This window comes from Cheilinus undulatus, linkage group 3 (assembly GCF_018320785.1).
Source record: "Cheilinus undulatus linkage group 3, ASM1832078v1, whole genome shotgun sequence".
NCBI lineage: Eukaryota > Metazoa > Chordata > Actinopteri > Labriformes > Labridae > Cheilinus > Cheilinus undulatus.
The window spans coordinates 32,593,936-32,617,000 of NC_054867.1; the positions used below are offsets into that span (position 1 = coordinate 32,593,936).

Sequence of the window (23,065 nt, forward strand, 5' to 3'; positions counted from 1 at the left end):
GGAGATGTGGGTGTCACTGTGTTGTTACAGAGCTGTTTACAGTGAAATGCTCATTAAACTTGGTTGCTTAGTTAGTTTATGCTGTTTAAAGCAGAATCAAGAGAACTACTTCAGTTGTAGTTTTATTTCTTTTGTTCATCTTGAACAGGGCTGTAAAATTTAAAAACATATTTAAGCTCGGAACTATAGCTAGATGTTTTGCATTTAAGAATCTGTCTTTCTGTTGTTGTTGTTGTTATTTAAAGGACTTTGTCAGGAGTATCTCAGGGGGCCATCATGCAAACTGGCTGAGTAATTAGGAGAATCAGTCTAAATGTATAAGCTATTTCTTTTTTGCTCAGTGTCAGAGGGTTATTTTGCTGCTTTTTATTGCCCTCAAAGATGCAGATGACTTTGGCTGTACTGGTAAAAATACATGTAGCATGTAATGCACGTGTAACCCAGAGACATTACTGTAATTTTTTCATTAATGTATGGCTGTATTAAAAAAAACAAACAAAACAATGCATCCTTCATTTTTGATAAAAAATCAAATAATGTAATAAAATATTGGTATCGGCCAAAATGAATTTTAAAATATCAGCATATCAGATATTGGCAAAAATCCAATATTGTGTACCCCTAGCGTAAATGCTAACTCTGTTGATAACTTCACCCACTTTGCAAATGTGTTTAAAATAAAAAACAACAACAATCCAGCAGACAGAGGAGCAAAAGAAGCCCAAAAGGAGTCACTGTACAACAGGCAACATCCAAACACAACTAAATACATTTCAACACTCTGCCCAAGGGCATCATGGGGAAATCTGCCCATACATCCCTACAGAATTGAAATGACAGTGGGTGGAGCTCAGATCAATTGACTCTACAAAGCTCAACTAACACTGGTTGATCAACACTGTCAAGTAATTTCCAACACCAAAGACCACTTAATTCAGAAGTGGGTAAGAGGAAGCCTGATCCAATGACGTGTATTGCTGTGTGCTAAACTGTAGTAACAGAAGCTACCGAAGGAATGAGTCAAAAGCCAGAGTTTAAATAATGCACCGCTCTCCAGGATTAACTGGTGACTGTGCGCTGAATGTGCCTTTGGTTGTCGTAATAACAGATATCAAAAACTATGTGTATTAACATTATTATAATCAGCTGATATAAACAGTACGAATATAGGCACCTCTTTATAAAAAAAGGATTAGAAATGTGTTGTGAAGCAGTAATCGGTTTGAATTTAAAAATAAATTCTAGGAATTAAACATCTCTGTTGTCAATAACAGGGGTGCAATCTAAATTATCTAGAAAGAATTGCTGTTTTTGTGATGCCATATGCACGACCACTAAATGTGACACCTATGTGACAACAATCCACACATTTTGCATAACTGAGTCAGACATGGAGATAAATAAATTACAATAGAGTGGACCCATCACCAAAACAACCAAATCAAAATCTGAAAATCAGCTCACTCTGCCGTCAGTCAAATTCAGTGTTATCTTCTCTCCAGTGCATTACTTTAATTAGAGTTATCAGGAGTGATGAAAACACACAGTCTGAGTGTACGACTATATGAATACTTAATACCTAATTCTGCTTTAATAAGGAGAAAAAAGGAAATGTGGAAAAGAAAAAAAAAAGATAATGCTGAGGCGAAAAAAAAAAATGCATTTTCCTCCTGCCGAGGACTCCGATGAGCACACAAAAGAGAGCTCACCTGAATAGGACCAGTAGGGTTCACCTGCTGCCCGCCTTTCCCTCATAACGCCTGTGTTCCCATGGTGCCTGTCTCCAGCGTGGCGGGGTTGGCCAGCCGATGAAACTGTGAGAGACAGATACAAAGGTTATGAAAATCCAACAGTGAGGATAAAGTTTTATTTAAAACTTGAACAAAACTTAAAAAACTCTTTTTACAAAGAAATTAATGAATACATTTGGCAATGGAGAAAAATGAAATAAAACAAAGTTCATGTTATTTCTGATAAATGCAGTCTTCCCAGAAATTCAGCATAGGGTTTGCCCTTAAATGCAGCTTCACTGAATGTGATGTTGGGCTGATGGATAGTCGTGTTATGTGATATATATACTTTGACTCTCCTGAGAAGAACATTTGTGTTATTGTCAAATGTCCACACCACCAGTCTTTATTTTCTTGACTGATGACAACTGAGTCTGATGAAGTACAGGTCAAGTACAGGCACTGTATATATACTTATACATATATGTTTTTTAGAAATCTGTTTCCACTTTGGCATTCAAGAGTTTAACTTTTGGTTGTTTTTTTGTCAAAAAAAGCCAAATTATAATGACTGACTTATAAAAGTCATAAAAGTGAGTGACTTATAAAATCAATAAAAGGGTAAAACAAATAAATACTCCTCTGTTGCCAGGGCTGAACTGGGACAAAAATCTGACCAGGTTCTTTGGCCCTCTTCTGTCCCTAACATCTCTCCTAAGATGACCCAGCAGAGATCCACAATATCCAGACTTGAACTAAAATATGTAAGAAATGAATGTCAAAAAAAGGCCAGTGTTCAGAATTCGTACATATGTAAGAATTTGTTTTATTAAATGGTGACATAATTAAGTCTAAAATGACAGCTTTTAAAATGCTTTTAATTCAGAAAACTGCAGTCAATCGTGTTATAATTTAATTGCTTGTGCAGCCATAATACATAATCAAGCTGTACCACACCTGATAACTGACAGATAATGATAATGATAATGGGTTGACTAGCTTATGTAGGTACAACTGAAACTGTAACACTGGTTAAAAATATAAGCCAAAATATGGGAAAAGGTCTCCTAATATACTAGGAACATAATGTAGTAGAGCAGAAAAGCTAGATACTTATTTTTAAAAATGCACTGAAAAGAAATAAGCCACACTACGTGTCATCCCTGTAGAAAACATAGGGTTTGCTGACAAATCTCTGCAAAAAGGTTGTGAATACAGTATTTACATGAACAGAATAAACATGTTGAAATGTGAAAAACTTTAACAGCTTAAGTTCATCTATACTGAATTTAACGCAAAAATATTCAGAGAATATGCCACAAATCTCCCACATTGCAGCTATTTCAGCAACTCCCTGGAGAGTCCCCCAACCCACTGTTGTGACAGCTTTGGTAACATACTTTAACAAGTTCTACCCACTAGTTTCATGTCTCTCTACCCAGCAGGCTATTTTGACAAATTTTTGGGTTTCCTGGAACGTCTGCCTTTTGAAAACAGAGACAGGAGCAACAGTGGTTCAGCTGTTTCAAAAAAAGAGAGGAAAAACTCCTTTGCTTTGAGTCCAGGTGTCTTCATTTGACACAAAGTCTTAATGGGCTGTAATGATCATCACCATCAGGGATCTGCTGAAAAAAAAGTAAAGCTTTTCCTGCAGGCTCTGTGAGGCTTCTTGCTTCCTTTTAGCCTTTATCAATCAAATAACAAAGCAGATGGCCTCAGAAATAAAAGACATTCAAGTCCACGGGACAGGCAATACAGTTACAATATATGCATGGATCTTATAATTCTACATGAGCTGTCATTTATTGAGCACAGCCAGCCATGTTTTCCAGGCAGACCTATATCTTCTGGCTACAAATGTCTCTTATCTTCTTAAGGCAAACGGCCCAAAGAAGTCAAACATTGTCAACAAAATTACACTGAACCCTGGAGGCGCAAATCGGCCTCAGTGTGCACACTACCTAGAGCAAGTGAACACCCAGATTTGTAACAATCAAACTCAATGGAGAAAATATGCTTCCTGTGCCAGCAGAGAGGAAATGTTTAGCAGGAGCCATTGTCAGTCACACACACATACACAAGCAAAACCAGGGTGTTTTGTGTTGCTTTAAGCAGTCAAGACGTGCTGTGCCATTCAAAACCTGAGGATGTGTTTGCTAATATTGCTACTGCACTGCCAGAAGGATGCAAACAATTGTGTATGGAGATTGTTTGTGTGTAAACAGGAATGGCAGGACAAACTCAAACAAAACCAGGGATGGAGAGAATCAGAACGAAGGCAGAAAACCCCTGTTACTTACTCCAGAACAGTTTCTGAGCTGGAGTCACTTTTTGTATATATTTGAGCAATACACAAAGTTGAAAATACATACAGCTCCAAGAAAGAGTTGGTATTGCATCTTATATGCACTGCTGCTAAGTCTTATAATAAGCTTCTGGACATGAGTTAATTTAAATAAACTGCTCAGTCCAGTGAGCAATCACCGAGAGTTAATCAGTTTATAGACAGGAAGTATGTCCAACTTATATCCGTCCTTCAGGTTGTCACTACTGGACCCAGGCCTTGCAGTTAAGTTAGCAAGCATCTAACAGTACATTGTGACTGTTACCTTCAGTGTTGGTACAATTTAGATACGTTCTATCCCTCTAGCTTGTGTTAATATCTGAAGGCAGGTGATTCACCACTCCAGCTATGGTTAGCATTAATGCTATTCAAATTCTGACTCAAATGTGCAGAACATTTAGGACAGTCTGGTCTGATTGAGGTGACTACATGCTGGAGAAAACTGGACTCCAACTGAATTATCTGTGAGTCAAACTTCAAGAAAGCAGATTTAGTATGAGGACTAGCATGTTAGCCGTCAAGACAAACACAATAATTTAACATTTCTACCTGCATGTAAACGTACTAGCTCACTGATATTCTCCTGTAGCTTGGAATATATCCAGAGGACTTTATGCAAACACAGAAACAGACAAAACTATTTTGGACTTCTTCAAGCAAGGAGAGCTATTGCACTATGTTGGTAGAGTATGGATGCACCTTCTTTTAAAGTGTCAACAATGGAACTTTAAGAATGTATTAGATGGAAAGACTAACTTCCAGTGCTAAGGCAAACATATTACTTTGTGGAACTTTGGGAGCCTACATGAATATTATAGAGGCTAGAAATGTGGGCTTCACCTGAAAAGGACATTATAAAAAAGTGTGGTACTTTTTTGTTACTTTTATTCTTTAATTTTAGCGCATATATTTTATCATAATTAAAGTAAAGTCATACTTTTTTATTATTTATTATTGCACTTATTTTAAGTGCAATTGTTTTAATTAAATGACATATGCAAGCGTAGTGTGAGTGTGTATATATGTATGTATGTGAATGTATATGTCTATATATGTCTATATATATGTATGTGTGTATTTGTGTCTTCTCTGTTTTTGGTTTCAAACTGTTAAATATACAGTATGTTATATGTTTTGCAAAAACAACAAAAAGTCAATAAACATATTTGGGACAAATAAAATCTTTCATGGCTGCCATGCAACGTTAGTGCAGCCTTCTATAATTTATTCATTCATTTATTTATCTATCTTAATGTATTATTTTCTCAACAAAAAGTATGGAGTGGGTTCTCAGTATCCACCAAGTTTATATATAAGGACATAAAAAATTGCAATTTACAGTTGGTTTTAGAAGTATGCGCGCCATATACGCAGGCGACCCGGGTTCGAATCCAGCCCTTGGCACTATTTCCTGCATGTCTCTTCCCACTCTCTTCCCTGTTTCCGACTCTATCCACTGTCCTATCCAATAAAGGCAAAAAGGCCAAAAATAAATCTTAAAAAAAAAAAAAAAATGTCAATGCTTTTTTCAATCAGCAGATGTCCAATCGACCTCTATTATTTTATGCACTTTTAAATGATAAATATTTGATTTTTTTTTAGTCAGAAATTTTTAAAAAAGCATCCTAGCTTCCACAAAAATTGACTTCAATCTCATGTCTTTATAAAAATTGTAAAACTGTTAAAAAATTATGCTAAAAGTGTACTGTGTGCACCTGACTTTGATGTATATTGTACTGTGAGTTCAGGTTATCCCTATATCCAGATTTGAGTATTTCTTTTAATTATGAAAACAGGTTAAAGCACAATAAAGCTGTTATCTAAAGCACATCAAATTGCAGAATACAGTTCGACAACTACGAAAGCATGCTAATATAAATCAAACACACTACAAATGATTACCTGCAAATATAAACACGTAAACTCCATGTACAGTTCACATGTGAGAGGAGTCTCCTGCTGTTCTTCTATAATGTTGTAACTGTGACAACAACTGTACATCACAAACCCCCTACCATGATGTTAAAAGGTAACTTTAGAGTAAAAGCAGACCTCTGTGGACCCATGCAGGCTACACAACCTTCATACAGTAAGCCAGAGTTAGCTTGATCAGCACCTGCACACATTAAATACACACAAGCTCTCTCTCACACACACACATTTCTGGCCACTTAAGACAAGCTCAGCTCTTACTAATGGTTGCATCATTACTGGTGATTAATTAAACTAAGCACTACATCAGGCTGACTCTTTCCATGCTCCTAAAGTCAGCGCATTAACTGTCTCCAAAAAATGGCCTTCTACACTGTTATAAATGTCTTACACAGCTGCCTCCATGTCCAAATCTCTGTTTAAAAGAATGTAAGAGAAGCACAGCGGGTGAAGTTATAAATGGCAGCTTTGTTATCATCAGATGTATCGATTCACTGCAGGAAAACATGGGTTAAGTGTGAAAGAGAGAGGTAGGGAGTCTCTGTGGCACAGACTTGGAGCATATTTGAAGGCAGGTTGTGAAACAGGAGGGCTACACCGTCTTTGATCAGAGAGCATAGGAGACAGCACCATGTCAACAGTTTACACTCATCCATGTCAGCCGTCCCCTGTGGGCAAAGGGATTAAAGCCACAGCGTCTCCGATGGAGCTGAGCAGACATCACAGTTGGTGCTGGGCCTGAAGGAGACGGTGGTGAGCCGTGCCGCACTCAGACAACATTCTCTGAAATCTAGCAAACAGAATCGAATAATAACAGTTATGTAGGTTACCCAGTAATTTCAATGAGATGTTCTATGCAAAGAGGGTGGCCTGAAAGGGAGGCTTTTACATTCAGGCATTGTGAAAAATATGCATGATTTTTACATTTTTTTAAAGAGCTGTGAGGAAATTTAACATTTAAAAATATCTACTGAACAACACCTTGTACAATGCCTAAGCATAAAAAATCATTTTCCTTTTTTCATTGCCCGTGGGCAGTTAAATCATCTCCACCACCATTAAGCCCTGCTATTTGTTCCATAATATCAGACTCAACAACAAGCTGAGAAACCCCTGAGAGCCCTTAAAAAACAGCAGCCTAACAACAACCACAGGAGCGTTTAACGCGCATTAGTCATTAGGGGAATGGAGGTAAAATACCAATCTCATCTCCAATGTTAGCATCAGGTATGTGGAGGACAGCCGGGCAGGGCACATCCATGTGACCAGGGTGATTATTTTAGAAGGGATTGAGCTATTAAACAAATCTTGAGTCACTGTGTCCATGTAGTTAAGGTAAAAAACTTCAGAGTCAAGGTAGAAAGGTGAAATCTATTCTAACTCTATCAAAAGGCCTCTTTTTCTTCTAATATCTGTTTGTTTCGATAATCAGCAAAGCCACATGTTCCAGAGGTCAGTCACATGTGCAGTTCGTAATCTTGTGAGTTCACTACCAACCTCAGGCTTGCTATAATGCTATCCAGGCATTTGCTGGCATTGCATAACTTCTACAGAATTAAATCAAGATTAATGAGGCTGTCATCTCTTGTAAGATTATAAATATATCATTACAACTATCCTGAGTGACAGTATTGGGCTTTAAAAGACTAGGCTGTTCATGTCCTGTGCTTTATCATCAATAAAATATTCAATACTGACTGTCTCTCAAAACATTCACACATAAAAACATTAAGGATTCTACAAAAATAAAGAACGCATGTTTAAAGTGAATTAAAAAAAGGCTAAATGATTTTCTCAAATGACTGAACAAAGCTGTCTTTTCTACATTACTCAGCAACAGGAGACAATAGTGCTGCTTTTGTTTGAGACTATTTTCAGCCACAAGCATTACGGAGTAATTACAGAAACAGGATGGTGTAAGTGGGATTGAATTTAAACTAACTACAGTGCCTGTAGTGATACAGGAACAACAAAATGTGCTCAATTATGTTTTTTTATTTGCTGTTGGGGAAAAAAGATGTCTGTAATATATTTGGTAAGTCAAGGAAACACAGTTAGGAGTTTGGAGGTTTGTTGACTGAAAGAAAAATCAACTAGAGAAAACATAAATCTTTTAAAAGACAAGAAGATACTCATTTTAAGCAGATATGTTCTAACATTAACCCAGCACGCCAGATGGATGTGTTTCACACATCCATCTAGTAAACCACTCATACACAGCGTTTGGGAAAGGGCAGAGCCTTTGAAAAAAAACTTGGAGGGTGATTGGATGAACGTTCTCTCTGTCACATCTTTACGGGCCAATCAGGGCAACAAAACATGTGACGTAGCCACTACTGAGCTGCACCCCTTTGTTCTTCTTTTAACAAAGAAATGTCATCAAATTCTGATAAAACTGGTGCTTTAGCTGCATCCACACTATCATTATACTGTGTTCTTAACATGATATACACAATTCTAAATCCTAGCTAAATATCTGTATTGTATCTGACGGAAATTATTTTAAAAACAGAGAATTCCAACTCCCTCTATGTTTGCTGTTTTAACTCTGTATGTTTTTATTCAATATACATATAAGAAATACAAATATCTATCCAATAAGATTAACTCTCTTATCATGTAGGGTTCCTTTAAGAACCTAATCATCTTCTGTCCTTGACTGGTTGCCAGTCAATCACAGGACCTAACTATTTTTAGGCTGAAAATTTAAATTAAGATGAATTCTGCACTTGGTAAGAAGACAGAGGTTTGGGGAGGCTGTGAAGTACTGGACTAACGGACAGTGGGGGTATGGCCAAAGAAAGGCTTTCTTTTGGTCTGAGAGGCTGGTGCAGAAATGCAACATAAAGGGGAAATTTATTCTAAAAGTTGCACGTTAATTTTTTAGCCACTGAGACCAAGAAAGGTTCAGATTGATTAAACTTCATCAACTAGGCAAAATCATGTTAGATTACTTGCATAAATCTTAAGACAGTGGCTGCAAACAGTACATTTCTGGCACCCACTCTCACATATCATTCATCTGAGACACCATCAGTTTCAAAGCGGAAGAGCTGTAATTTACCGGAAAGTGTTAAGATTTTTTTTTAATTCAACTTTATTCATAAACAAGAAGTAGTTATGCGAAACGTGTCACACTTTAGATTTTTTAACTTTCGCTAGGCTAATACAGCTATGCTAGCTACGTAATAAACATTACTTCATGAGCCAACGTAGCTGGCATAGCTTTAGCAAGTGTAGCTAAAGCTAACATAGCTTTGTAGCCAATGTACCAATGCAGCTGCTTTGTGAGCTCAGCTTTAACTATGTAGCTAGATTTTCTACATAGCTATGTTACCTACGTAGCTTACACAGCTAACGGAGCCATGTGAGCTATGCTTGCTTTGTTAGAGTGTTTTCACAGAGGACAACCATTCTTCCAGTGAGCAGACTGCTTACTCTGCTCTATAAACATTCTGTAATCAGGTTTTGCAGGTCAGGTTTTTAACTGTTGGTATGCTAACCATTACCTTAAACCTTACCTAACCCTAAACAGAAGTTTAATCCAAATCTATTTATAATTTTTTTCATGTATTTCTAGATACTGTCTCAGAGAAAAGGTCTGTGAAAGTGGTTTTTAGAGATGTACTGTCTGCAGCCGCTCCTGTGGCACTGTGTTCCAGATTACCTAACTACGCAGAGATGGAATGGCAAAAGGAATGGAGGCAAATACTAACACGAGAGTTTTTAAACTTTCACAGTTGTGGGCATCTGCTGTAAACTGGTGCAAGATGGTCATGTGGGCTTTGTGATGTTTTATCACTGAAGTTTAATATGTGCTTTGGTCAACAGAGAAGGCAGGGCGTCGGTACCACGGCTCCTCCAGGTGATCTCTGCTGCACAGACAGTGGCTCAAAAATGCCCAATGTGTCAGCATCAGTCATATGGGGAAAATTGGCGACATTTTTAACGGAAGGATGTAGAGACACATCATCCAAATATAGTCAATAGCATATCCAGACACTTTTATACTAGTCGCAAAACACTCATATAGCAGGAGACACTGACAGAAAATGCTCTCAAATAAACATGTTTCACCTTCATAATGTATGCCTAAAAAAGGTGTTTGAATAAAGTGAGTACTTTTCAAAAACAATAGTCTGTTTTCTCAGTTTTGACTTCTCCTTATGCATCAATCTGCCTCACATTCACTATAACACACATTGACAGCCAAAGAGAGGGAGGCACAAGTCTATTACTGTTTCTTAGCTTGTCCTTTAATTAGAGGACAAATGAAAGCAGGTCACTAAATGTACTCAAACTTTACATAGTTTTGCCTGAAATTGTATTAAACTGAAGTGAGCTGTGTTTTTGCAGGCATCATGAGTGTATAGAAGGCACAATCTTGATGCTAAATTACTATGCATATAGGGAACAAATATGCATACTGGGGTAAACAGCTGCTGCCTGTACAAGCTCATTTGCAATGCATGGAGTCAACTGTCAAACCTGCGGACATCTGCTGCTTAGCTTTCTGTTTTGTTGAATTACTAACACATGTATTGATGATTAACACACCTTTCCAATGCCCCTGGTTTATTACAAATGCCAAACACCCACTGAAACTGCAGTGTAGAGCACTTTACTGGGTTTGGTAGCATTACAAGTTAGCGTTTCAAAAAAACGAGGACAGGATTCCTTCTGTGAAGAACGATTGGGGAGTGTGATCCTGAGGGTGCGTGCAATCCAGAGAGTGGGCGATGTGGGATACCAAGGAGACCTCGGGAACCTGAGAAATGCCAAGTTCAGCCAAAGATTCAGTGTGAAGCAAGCCCAGGCTTAAACATGAAGCTTGAAAATTACAAAAACAACAACTCAAATCCCCAAAGTGAATATTTAGGCCTTACACAGCTAAAAGCTAACAAGCTGTTTCAGCAAAGAGGGCATCAGCACCCTGGGGCCACAGAAATTGAGCCATAGAGAAATATTTAGCCCATTAGTCTAGAAGTAACACTATTCCTTGATATCCATCCATAAGATCAATCAGATTTTTTTCCACATTTGCATACATGGGCATTTTTGTTAACATACTTGTATCCGTCTCACTTTTTTGTCCATCATGCTTACTGAGAGGAGGATGAGATTTATTTTTTTCCATGCAGTCCTGTGAAAGCCCAATGTACGACTTCACATCAAAATACGGAGACAAGCATGGACAATAAAGTGACAGAAATGTGAAACGTACTTTTAAATACGTTGAAAATTCTTCACACACTTGAAGGTACTCATTGTGTGCTGCACAGCCTTGGACCTCCTCTCCAACTGAAAACATTTTTGTTTGTCTTTCATTAGGAACAAAGCAAAGCAGACTGGGAGGAAGGGCAGAGAAGGCACACTCGACTCGCTCATTATGCAACACTTTTCTCCAAGCTCATGTGGAGAAAAGTGGATAAGGCCCTCTCATTTTAATCAAAACAGAATGTGTCACCATACTCTCAACCCACTCTCTGTTCAAACACCTGCATCCCCTGATGACATTTCTTCTCCTTAAAGCATTGGCATGCCGTTAAAATTTGTGTTATTTTTATTTTAATACAACAAAAGTCATAGATCAGGAGGCCCGACCAGAGCAGAGCAGTGCAGGGATTGGCCAATCGAATCCCTGTATCAGAAATTGGTTCAATCTCCATTCAGGGAACTAAATGTGGTATTGGTGACAAAGGGCCTAGCTATACAGCTCAGTTCTATGCCATTTTTTGTACTGCATCACTGTCATCAGTGCACCTGTAGTCCTGTGCATTTTGCAAGATGGAGCCAACATAGCAACACATTTGTAGCTAACAACAAAAGCCAGCAGTTTGGACTTAATGATGGCTTTTGGTGAATAATTTCAAATCACGCAAATTATAGCTTTCAAATAAGGGGAGTAATAACTTGCCTTTTAACTTGTCAATAAAAGCCAGTAGTGTAGATGGCAGTCAGAACTGAAAATCTGAGGTACTCTGATGTAATAAAAATTCTTTATTTAAACAGGGATGTCAACGCATTTCAAGTCTTCATCAGGACATAATGAGCAGATAAAAAATGTGTTGAAGTACAAAAAAGATATCATGTGACATAATCACGTGTCAAAAGGTCACCACAACATATAAAACATACAAACATCATACAGCACAGAGCTCTTATTGGAATAGCGAGGCTGTCGTGTTGGCTGTCCACACGGAGATGAAACAGTCTGTGGCATTTACGGACTACCAAAACATTGTTTCCGTGTGGATGAGACGCCGATATGACAAAAAACTTTTTCTCTGTGTGAATGGGGCCTAAATCCTTCATTGCATCATATTAACCTCTTCCTCTGCTTTAATTACAAATTGTTAATAAGGGATGAGTTTTTCAGTTTCAGTTTGAAAAATAAAAATAAAAAAAATTGCGAGCCTAATATTTCGAGAGGTAAGTTATTAAGTAACAACAACAATACAGGTTGACTTTAACAGCTGCTTCCAATATGAAAGACACTTTACTGTAATGGTTTGTAGGAGACAAAACACTCTGCCTGACCAATGCAAGAATGTATGAGAAGGGCTGTCAGAGCATCAACATTTTCAAACACAATTAATCACAGAACTTCTGTAGTTGATTGTAGTTCATCTCCTATGTTTGTTTATTTAAAATTTCCACAATTTTGAAAACTGTTTGCATTTCATTTTGGATTTTACTTAAACTATGTGTCCTTAAGCAAGGTAGTTGACTTCCTGTTTGGATACAGAACCACTTTTATTTTGAAAGACAAGATGAAAGATTATGACCACTGAAAAAATGAACTTGCAATGGATGAAAAAAGTAGATTAGAGAAATGAGACATGGACTTATTTTACATAGCTGTGGCAGCAGGGACATGTTGCAGTTGCTCAACCCCTTTAAGCCTGATACCTCAAATAATAGCTGGAAAATACTAAATTTTTGGAACGGAGATATTTTTTAACCTTATACCGTAATAAAAAAAAATTGTCATAAAAATTCTTTTTTTTTTGGATCGCATTTGCTACATTACACATATCTTCCAACTGATAATCCATTGGAGGGCATTCTTATCATACTATATCAGATTGTATTCAAAATGTTAAGTAATTAATTGATCATATTGTAGATAGAGGCCTCATTAAAGTGTGCATAAAATATGATGCAATCATCTCTAAAGGGTTAATTAAAGTGTGCTGAAAAGGACAATAAAGCATGTAATTAATAATGATTAAAAAACAATGAACTAATTCTGAATCTTAATTAATCAAGATACACGCATGAACGCAGACATCCCTAATGAGAACATTTTTCAGCAGAGTTTATGGATGTGAAAGTTCTAAGGTGTACCATGGAAACCTGGGACTCTGATGTTACCATGCTGTAAAAAAGTCTAGAAATGTCCATGGAGAAAACATAAAATACTGAGCAAAAGAAAATGGTTTATCACTTTAATCAAGTGTGTGGCATTTTGAAAGACAACATTAGCAACATAAATATGTCATGGACTACAAAGGAGTGCAGAGATCCTGCTGCTTTGCACATAAAGTGCAGATTGCATCAGTGAGGGTTTACTGACAGAGGAGAGTGATGCTTCTATAGCAGCACACAGATTGTGAGGCAGACTATGTATGTATTTATCTATTGAATTTTGTTTCATAAAGTGAGGATTACACTGCCTAACTCATCAATAATCCCCAGTCTCCACTCACAGGGAGGAATGTGGGTTATTGAATTCACGCTGGTGTCACATTGTATCAGTAACACTACCAGAGCCCAGTTACTGGACTGGAGTTGAAAAAGTTGGATCAGTGCATCACTAGTGCAGAGTGCCACGTGTTACACCAGTCTTCAACCTTTTACTACAAGGAATAAGTGAGAAACACAGAACATCAAATGTCAGACTTTGATAGAGCATGTGGGCGAAAAGGTCTAGGTGAAAGTCTCTGGAGTATTCTGTCTTCCTTGAATAGAAAAAAAGAGAACGATCTGAAAAAAACACGCACACATCCTGCCATTTAAACTCTATTCACAAGGAGCCAGTTTAGAACTATTGTTCTATTGTCTGACCAAAGCGGATTCTTTCATGAATTAAAACTGCATGACTTCCTGTGGAGAAGTCAATGTTTAACATAGCCCACTTACTTACAGACTTCATCTACAATGGATGGCTTCTCCTCAGAAATAATGCAGTAAATTTGTATGGTGTCAATCTGCTGTAGAGTATGCCCTTATGGCAGAGCTGCGACAGTGATTTAAGTGCAGAAACAGCCGCAGCGCTCGCTGATTGAGTGCATCAAGGGGCTCTGATGAAAACCATTAACAAGATTAAAGAAATTCAGCACTAGTGACCTCTTTACCAGAGCAGCTATAGCTTGTGCCTCCTCACTGCATAAACCGTCCTCAAACATGTCTCAGTGCACACAGAGGCAGGACTGTACACAACATCTCTGCCAGTGTCAGGGAAATTTACCGTGTAAAGTGAGGTTTTCAATTTTCAATATGTGGCAATTGGATAGCGTTAGTGCCAAGAGCTTATGAGGTCATTCCTCAGGACACAGTGAGCAGTCCTGCATGAATTGTCTTGTTATTGATCCTGAGATAAATTCTGCTGCCTCTGGTGGATACATTACACTCCTCACACATTACTGCTGTTCATGAGCAGTCATGGTTGATTACTGGGAATGTAAATGGGTCTATTTTAACGCAACAGGTCAAGCTTGACAATGATACAGCCAGGCGGATGATTTAATCACAGCTAGGTACACACAGAGTGAGATGTACAGTATGTTGGTGTGTGGTGAAAGAAAAGCTCGACAAAATGGCTGTAGTATAATAACACCATAAAAAAGCTTCCAATTCAGGAAAACATGTGGAATCCAATCCTTCTGAAAAGTTGCTTCAGGAGAAAATATCTGCCCAGTATTGATGAAAAACACCTCCTGCATCTCACTGGCCAAATGACTCAAAGTTATCCATAAATAATAGCGCTGCGCTAGGACTTAGCATGCATCACTTCCAAACAGGCTCTTCATTCCTGCCCGGGGGCCATACAAGCAGTAAGACCTCCTCTCTTCCTCTTTAACTGCTTTTTGATGTTTGGCTCTAATCAATACCTGAAGGCTGAATTTAGAAGCGATAAATAAAACCGTGAAGAGCAATGTGCTTGATGCAGCCTCTCTTCACTTGCTGCAGTAGTATGTAATGTTTACTTCATGCACTTATTAGCCTGAAAAAACTTTACAAGAAAAAAATGTGAGCAGACATTTTTTCTCTGATAAAGAGAGGCACAGTTGTAAAGCTGAATCCTTTAGGTGCGGGAACCACAGGGTAACTCAGGACACAATGTGATAACTGATACGTGGCCAATGATGATGATAAAGCGATTCTGTTAATCAAAATAATCAAAGGCATCAAACATATATTAAAATGCTTGATTTAAGCTGCTACTCACAAGTTTTAAGGTTTTTATGAGCTTAATAATGCCTTTTTTATGCACAGTAGAAGCAAAGCAGATAGTGAAGACCTTTTCATGCTGAGGTTTTGTTCTTTTTAAATTGAGATAGACACTCATTTTAAATAAATATTATTTCCTGTTGTGCCAATCATGCTTGCACACTTTTGTCTTTTTTATGCAGGTTCATTTTTTGCATTATTTCAGGACTGTCAGCATCAATCATAATGTATATTTTATCATATTAGTGATTTTTTTAATCTCATAATTTACTGTCCCTTCAACTGCACTCTGGTAAAGCCACTGCAAAGTCTCCCTGCAGCCACAGTGATGAAAAATAAGTACAACAATGTGCCATAATGACTCATCCTTTCACTTTAAAAAGAAAGTCAGTTCAGAGGACAGATTAAAAGTCATATGCACCTTGTGATTTCAAACATTCCATTTTGTACTGTTCCCTTATTTTCCATTTAACAAGTTCCTTTGCCATGGTGCAGTTGGTGAATTTGCTCCATGTATAAAAAAATAAAACACATTGGACTCAGTCCAAGGTTTGTGTGCATTAAATGGACTCGGTGAATGGACCTGAACTTGTACAGTGCAGGTCACATCTACCCATTCACACCCATTCCTCATTCATACACTAATGGCAGAGGCCACCATGGTGAATTGGCGTTCAGTAAAAGATAATCCCTTTCAAACGCATCTATACACATTTACACCCCACAGACAAAGCAGTGGGAGCAAATTGGGATTAACTGTCTAGTCCAAGGACACATCGACATGTGGTTACAGTGTGGATCAAACCCTCGACCTTCAGATGATCAACCCTACCTACTGAGCCAGAGTCATCAATTTCATCATATCAATACCAATATAAAAATGTAGTTCAGACTTCAAACTTCAGTCCTACAAACACACTATTTAAAGTTAGTGGATAAACAAATTAACAAATTTCAGCCCTTAAATTAACTAAAATCAAAGTATCATAAAAGGCACCAGGGATTTGAGAAATTGCATCCAACAGGGCAACACTATACTGCCATATAGATATTACTTCCCTAGCCTAAACAGGTCTGCTGGAAATAGACTAGACAGGACCATCTTTGCTTGTCCGCCACACTACAATTATAGCAAAGACATAACTTCTTCTCTGAGAAAGTGGCTTTGTAATTTACTCTAAACATTAGGTATGTACTACATGCTATCTATCAGCATATATTAGCTTAAAATTTTAATACTGACAGATATGAAAACTTCTGCCAATATTTACCACTGATATTATGCCTATGAAAATCTGCTGAATGAACTGGTAAATTAGTGGGGTTTTAGGCTGGACAAACAGACTTATATCTGCTGAAGTCTTTTTTCTTTTTTCATCCTAATTACTTACAGTTCAAAGTGTGTTTTCAGGGCTGAAATGTGTTAATCTTTAAATTTTAAAATTGTTTGTTTTAAGGACCAAATTTTAAGGTCTGAACTACATTTAAATATTGTCACTTTATCAGATAACCTGCATCCCTGCTAAACATAGATTTCTTCTGTCTATACCACATTCTTGGTCCATCATCAATGATGCAGATTGACTAATGTGTCTGCTTCTCTCTGAGGTTTAAGGAGGTTTTTCCTACCACTGCTGCACCATGCTTGAAGGAATTATATTTTTTCTTTAAAGTTATATAACAAAAGGATGTTTAAACCTGCTCTAAAAGAAAATGTGGGCTTAAGGAGTTAACTTGCTTTGATCTGGCAAGAAATTTGGGGTTTCAGTTCACCTAGTTTCCTTCTCCACGCATTGAGTTAATGAAAACATAAAAGCACAGAAATAAATCTTAAAAAGTAACAGCTAATTACTGCACAGCAAGGTCATATTTTTGTAAAGTCATTCACACTATGGCTTCTTGTTTCCACTGCTTGCAGTCAGGCCTTACTCTCATAGCATTGCACAAAAATAGCTTTCTTAAATTTGATCCTTAATTTAAGAAAATTGCATAACTTCTTCTTCTCACCAAGTATAATCAGCCCTCCTGTAGGTCACCTCATTCTCTCAGGTTTGATTTTTGTTGAAGTGAAATTACACTATTTCTTTACAACTGTTTCTAACAAAATCCTGGACAGGTACAGAGTTTCTCAGCTGTGATTAAAACACTAAGGACACACTTCTGCTGTTTTATTTCAGTTATTGTGATGGAAGAAATCCATTGGCATGTCACAATAAGATGGTCCCTAAGTAGCCATGAGGGATTACAAGAGTATTACTACCATCTTAGCCATAAAACTAAAAAAACAGAAAGTAAGGACCCCGTTCTAGTCAGTCCACAGAAAAGTTATCCTTCAACAATGTTTAAATGTCATTCAACTTACTGAAGCCACCATCAACACCATCTAGTCAAACCTGCATCAAAAGGAAATTAATTCAATTTAATGGCCGACAAACATGAGATCGACATTGCACATGGGCAGGTGCAAACAAAGGCAGAGTAAAATACATTCAGTTGAGCAGTAGTTGGCTTAGACTCAAGGTAACGACTCTGATCAAGCAGCAGCACCACAGCTGAGAAGTAGATGCAACGTGCTCGCTGCATTTTACTGCAGCTCTTTTCCTCTATACATGATGGACCTAGAAAATACAACAATACATTTCATGTTATTAAAAAATACAAATACACATGAATGAACTGATTCAATTTAAACAGTTTTTTTTTTTACCTAAAGAGAGCATAATATGCAATATGCATATCAATAACTTTACAACCATAACTTTAAAAAGTGCTACTAATATTCCAAAAGAAATATAAATGGGTTTTCTTTTCTCATTGTTAGTTGAAAAAAGAATCATATTTATTCATAGCAGGGCTTCACAGATCTTTAAAAAAAATTAAAGAATTACAGTGAGCTGAGTATTTTGACACTTATTGTATCCTGAGTTGAGTGCATTGTTGTATCTCTAACAATATCTGCACTTGAAGGTTTGCTTTTTTCAGCTTTATAGAAGCAGAACTTCACTCTTTAATTACACTCGATAGGCTGAAAAACATTTTTAATAGTGCTTGATTCACAGAGTTATTAACCAAAGCAGTGATCATTTTCATTTATTTCTAAAGAATTCTTTGGATGCTTCTCTACAGCAGAGCCTTTTTATTTGATATTAATCATGTTAAAAGTGTTATAATCTGTGTTCTTTTAGATCCCAGAGCTGCCTTCTTTCTTAGGCTAAACCTTTTCAATTTCTGTATAAAAGTAGGCTATATGTTCAAAAGAAGTGGCTGTTTTGGATATTCAGAGATCTCAGACATAATCACACTGCCCATTCATATATGAGTTACTGATGTTTAGTCATTTAGTTCAGATGTGCTACCATTAACAGTCAAAGGTAGAACCTTTCTGCCATTTGCATCCAAAAGAAAACTACTAATCCACTTTCCTTCTATCAAGGACACAAATTACTTTACACTTGTGGAACTCTTGCATCTGAAGTTCTGTAATCCTACCATGAATCATGTGAACCTCACCTGACTCCATGTTAATTGGTTAGTTACAGAAATAATGGGGCCATTACAGTATAACTCTCTTTGAAAAACACACCGTGGCAAACACTGGAATCCTGACATTGAAGAAGCTACAACCGCAGCATGCTGTTTTAGTTTTAAAAAACACTTAAGGCTTTAAATTAGAGCTGCAGTATGTAATATTGTTTTATTGAATTGATGGTTTAGATAATAATTTTGTTCACAGCCTGTCAGTAACAAGATTAAACTGGCATGTTTCTTTGAGTAAATATGTGCTGGATCCATTTTTGTGAGCATCCTCCTTTGTATTTCATTATAAAAAAGATGAGCTCTGAATCAAATAAGTTGAGGATGGCTTTCATGCAACTAGCCATCAGAGCATCAAACTAGAATCGTCTGGCTTTTGTTTGTTTTGCCACTTTAGAGCTCCTGGAAGAAACCTACAGTTTGTATGTAAGCAGTCAAATGGATCATTTTTACACCATGTTTAACTGTGTGTAACTGTCCTAATAGTGTCAGCAACATCAGCCATCAGCTTGATTACACTGATTCTTACTGTAGTATTCTGACATTGTACAAGCAAAGCAATGCAATGCTGTTTTCCTCTGTTGCCGGGTAACAGAGGATAAACTTAACTTGGACTTGGCTTATATAGGTACATCTCAAAAACTTAGAATATCATGAAAAGTTCTATATTTTCTGTCAGTGATTTAAGAAAGTGCAACCCATATATTATATAGACTCATTACACATAGTAAAATATTTCAAGCCTTTATTTCTTGAAATGTTGATGATTATGGCTTACAGATAATGAAACCCCAAAATTCAGTGTCTCAGACAATTAGAATATTACATAAGATCAATAAAAAAAGGATACTTAAACAGGAATGTCAGGCTTCTGAAAAGTATGTTCATTTCTGTGCACTCAATACTTGGTTGGGCCTCCTTTTGCATGAATTACTGCATCAATGGGGTGTGGCATGGAGGCGATCAGCCTGTGGCACTGCTCAGGTGTAATGGAAGCCCAGGTTGCTTTGATAGTAGCCTTCAGGTCATCTGCATTGTTGGGTCTGGTGTCTCTCATCTTCCTCTTGACAATACCCCATAGATTCTCTATGGGGTTCAGGTCAGGCCAGTTTGCTGGCCAATCAAGCACAGTAACACCATGGTCATTGAACCAGCTTTTGGTACCTTTGGCAGTGTGGGCAGGTGCCAAGTCCTGCTGGAAAATGACATCAGCGTCTCCATAAAGCTTGTCAGCAGAAGGAAGCATGGAGTGCTCTAAAATGTCCTGGTAGATGGCTGCGTTGACTGTGGACTTCAGAAAACACAGTGGACCAACACCTGCAGATGCCATGGCAGCCCAAATCATCACTGACTGCAGATAACAAGTTGTCCAAACAGGACAACTGTGCCACGCACCAAAGTGTTGCAGGTTTGCTCCGACCGAAGGCTAGTGACCTCGCCCCCTGGAAGCATGTCTTAGAGCGCTGTGCTGCGGCGCACAGCCCTGATCAGAGGGCAGATTTCACAGAGAACTGCGAGTTCACGCAGGAATGTCAACAGTGAACTATTTTACATTTTGGGGTTAATTTATCATCCTCTCCGGTGTAAGTTCATAATATTATTTCTTCCACCATGAATACATAAGGAAGTTAAATGTTAATGTTTGCTGAAAGGATCTGTGGTTTAACATAAAATTCTTTGGCTAAATGTCGTCAAAAGTTAACTTTTCCCCGTCAATGGCTCCGTTGTAGTTCTGTGACCCACTGACCTCTTGGTGACCCTTACTCTCACTGCAGGATGAGACCAATGTTGATATAGAGATGATTTGTGACCAGGAGTCCATGCATTGTGTTGTATTTTGAAAGAACCGGATATTCTACGCTTGAGACTTCCTTTTTGGTACTTTCTGATCGACGGGTAATAACGCGGTTTGGCAGCGGCCAGTGCTGAAAATAGGCCTGCAGCGTATCTTGAAAGAGAGCTTAGAGGCGCTCCAGGCACACGCTGCTGCCAGACTGGAGTGCCAGTTGTGGAAATGCTCTGATAGACAAGAGAGAGAATGATGTGTTCCGCAGTACAATGTGCTGGCAGATCGCGGCACGGTGGAAATTTGAGGTTAGTCTGCTTAAGTTCAAGTAGGAGAGGAGAGATGAGTATGTGTCCCAGTATGGAATGAATATTGTGTCAGAAAGGTTGAAATTCAACTTTTTAAATTGAGAACAAAAAATGTGATCCAAGCAAAAAAAAAAAAAAAAAAAAAAAAAAACCTCCACATCAAAAGTACAATTTAGAACTTGAAGCCAGCAGACTATTGTTTTTGCATCAATTTGACTGAATAATTTATGTTTCATTGAGTGTAACTATTGATTAAACAACATTTTGTCTGTGCTCTACCAGAAGTTTTATTGTATCATTAACATACATGTAGTGTTAGAAAATCATTGCTGTATACAAAATGTAAAGGGATGATCCAGCAGTAAGTGGGTAATCACTTTATCTAACACCTACACTGTGGAAGTGATTTCAGGCATTGATAATAGAATAAAAAATACATTTTCTTATGGCTGATTGTCCTGTTTTCTTCTGCTGATCACATAAAGACATCAGTATTTAGTCATTTTTCAGTCATTTTAGAACCTTCTAATCATGCTGCTGTTTTACCCTGCTGCTTTAGTCAAACAAAACAATTAGAATTTATTCACAGTTAATTAACTGATCTATCTTAAGAGAGATTCAATTCTGCAAGAAAAATCAGCCTAACCTAAGGAGGACACAGCAAAATGGGAAGTCCTGCCAGATCTAGGCGGAACATACTCTGAATGCTCTCTACTGAATAAAGAACACTTAAATCTGTCTATTCATGGGGGCAATTATAATATTCATGGGCTTGAATTCAAGATTAACCTATTTCTTATCTTAAAGCAACAACTGCCATTTTATCAAGATGGCACTCACTATTGTCACTTGTACCGCAAAGCCCACTCACAGCATTTAATTCTTGACATGACAGCGACACAGATGATCGTCTGGAGAGCTGCGATGCTTCTGAAGCAGGCTGGCTGCTCGCTCCCACCTGTCTCGCTCTGCCTGCTAAGTGTGGGGACAGATGATCTCTTGAAACCCAGAGTGATTAGTCGTTACCTGGGGATGGGTCTCCTCGGCTGCTGCTGTAAACACTCGCCAAAGTTGTGAGGTTCGGATTAGCTGTGACAAAAACACACAGCAGCTGTCACACCTTCAGCTCACACCGGAGTATGGCCGATAAGCAGACGCGCAGGAATTTGTACGACAGCGTGGATAAAATTACCCAGGGATCAACTGGAAGGTGGTTTTTAAACAAATTCAACAGTTGGCTGTGTTGTCCTACAAATCTTTTAACTAATACAGTCTTCCTTTTTGGAGCAAGCCTAAACTGTCTTTCTGAAATATTTAAATGTCAGAAGGGCAAGGCCATGGTTTTCAAATCCCTGGTTAATTAGGTTTCCACTACCAGGAGGGTTTGAATGTTTGTGTTCAACAGAAACATTAGCATCTTCCAAAGGGGAGCCTGTCAGCAGGATCAATAGGGTAGTCTCCTAACTTCTGCTCTGCCTCAAAAAATGACCCAACTCAGCACATTTTCTCCCTTGGAATCCTCTGAAACTTACTAACCAGCACCATATTTACACACTGGCTGCCATTAACTCTTCAGCACAGATTGCTTTAAAGCAGCCCAGTGTAAGCGATCAGATACTGTACTAAAAAAGGCTGAAAAGCACCTGAATTGCTTTGTGGTCTTTTTAGCAAGATGGCTAAATACCAAAGACCCCCTTCCTTTGTTGTTGTAGAGATTTCTCCAGACAGACAGAAAGCTCCCAGAGAGGCGGTGGAAGTGTGTGAGAGAGAAACAAACAGAACATCAGTCTCATTTTAGACCCAGAGGAAAGAGCCTGGGGCTGATCTCTAAGGGTGTTAGCTTAAGGAGGGGGAGGGGGGTGGGCGTATTCAACAAGGAATAAATGAAATGGTTTTAGCAGTAGAGTGGAAAAATGGATATCAACTCAGTGTGCCAAACTGTATGATTCAAGCACTCTTCTTTTGTTTTCCACCT

The 23,065-nt window shown here is 38.0% G+C and overlaps 1 protein-coding gene across 1 annotated transcript in view; it reads right to left on the minus strand.

Moving 5' to 3' along the window:
* ca16b (carbonic anhydrase XVI b) overlaps positions 1–23,065 on the minus strand; it is a 172,186-nt gene that overhangs the window by 131,647 nt on the left and 17,474 nt on the right. The window contains exon 2 of the mRNA XM_041780135.1: positions 1,710–1,814. Coding sequence (XP_041636069.1) covers positions 1,710–1,814 — 105 coding nt within the window. The remainder of the gene's footprint in view (positions 1–1,709; positions 1,815–23,065) is intronic.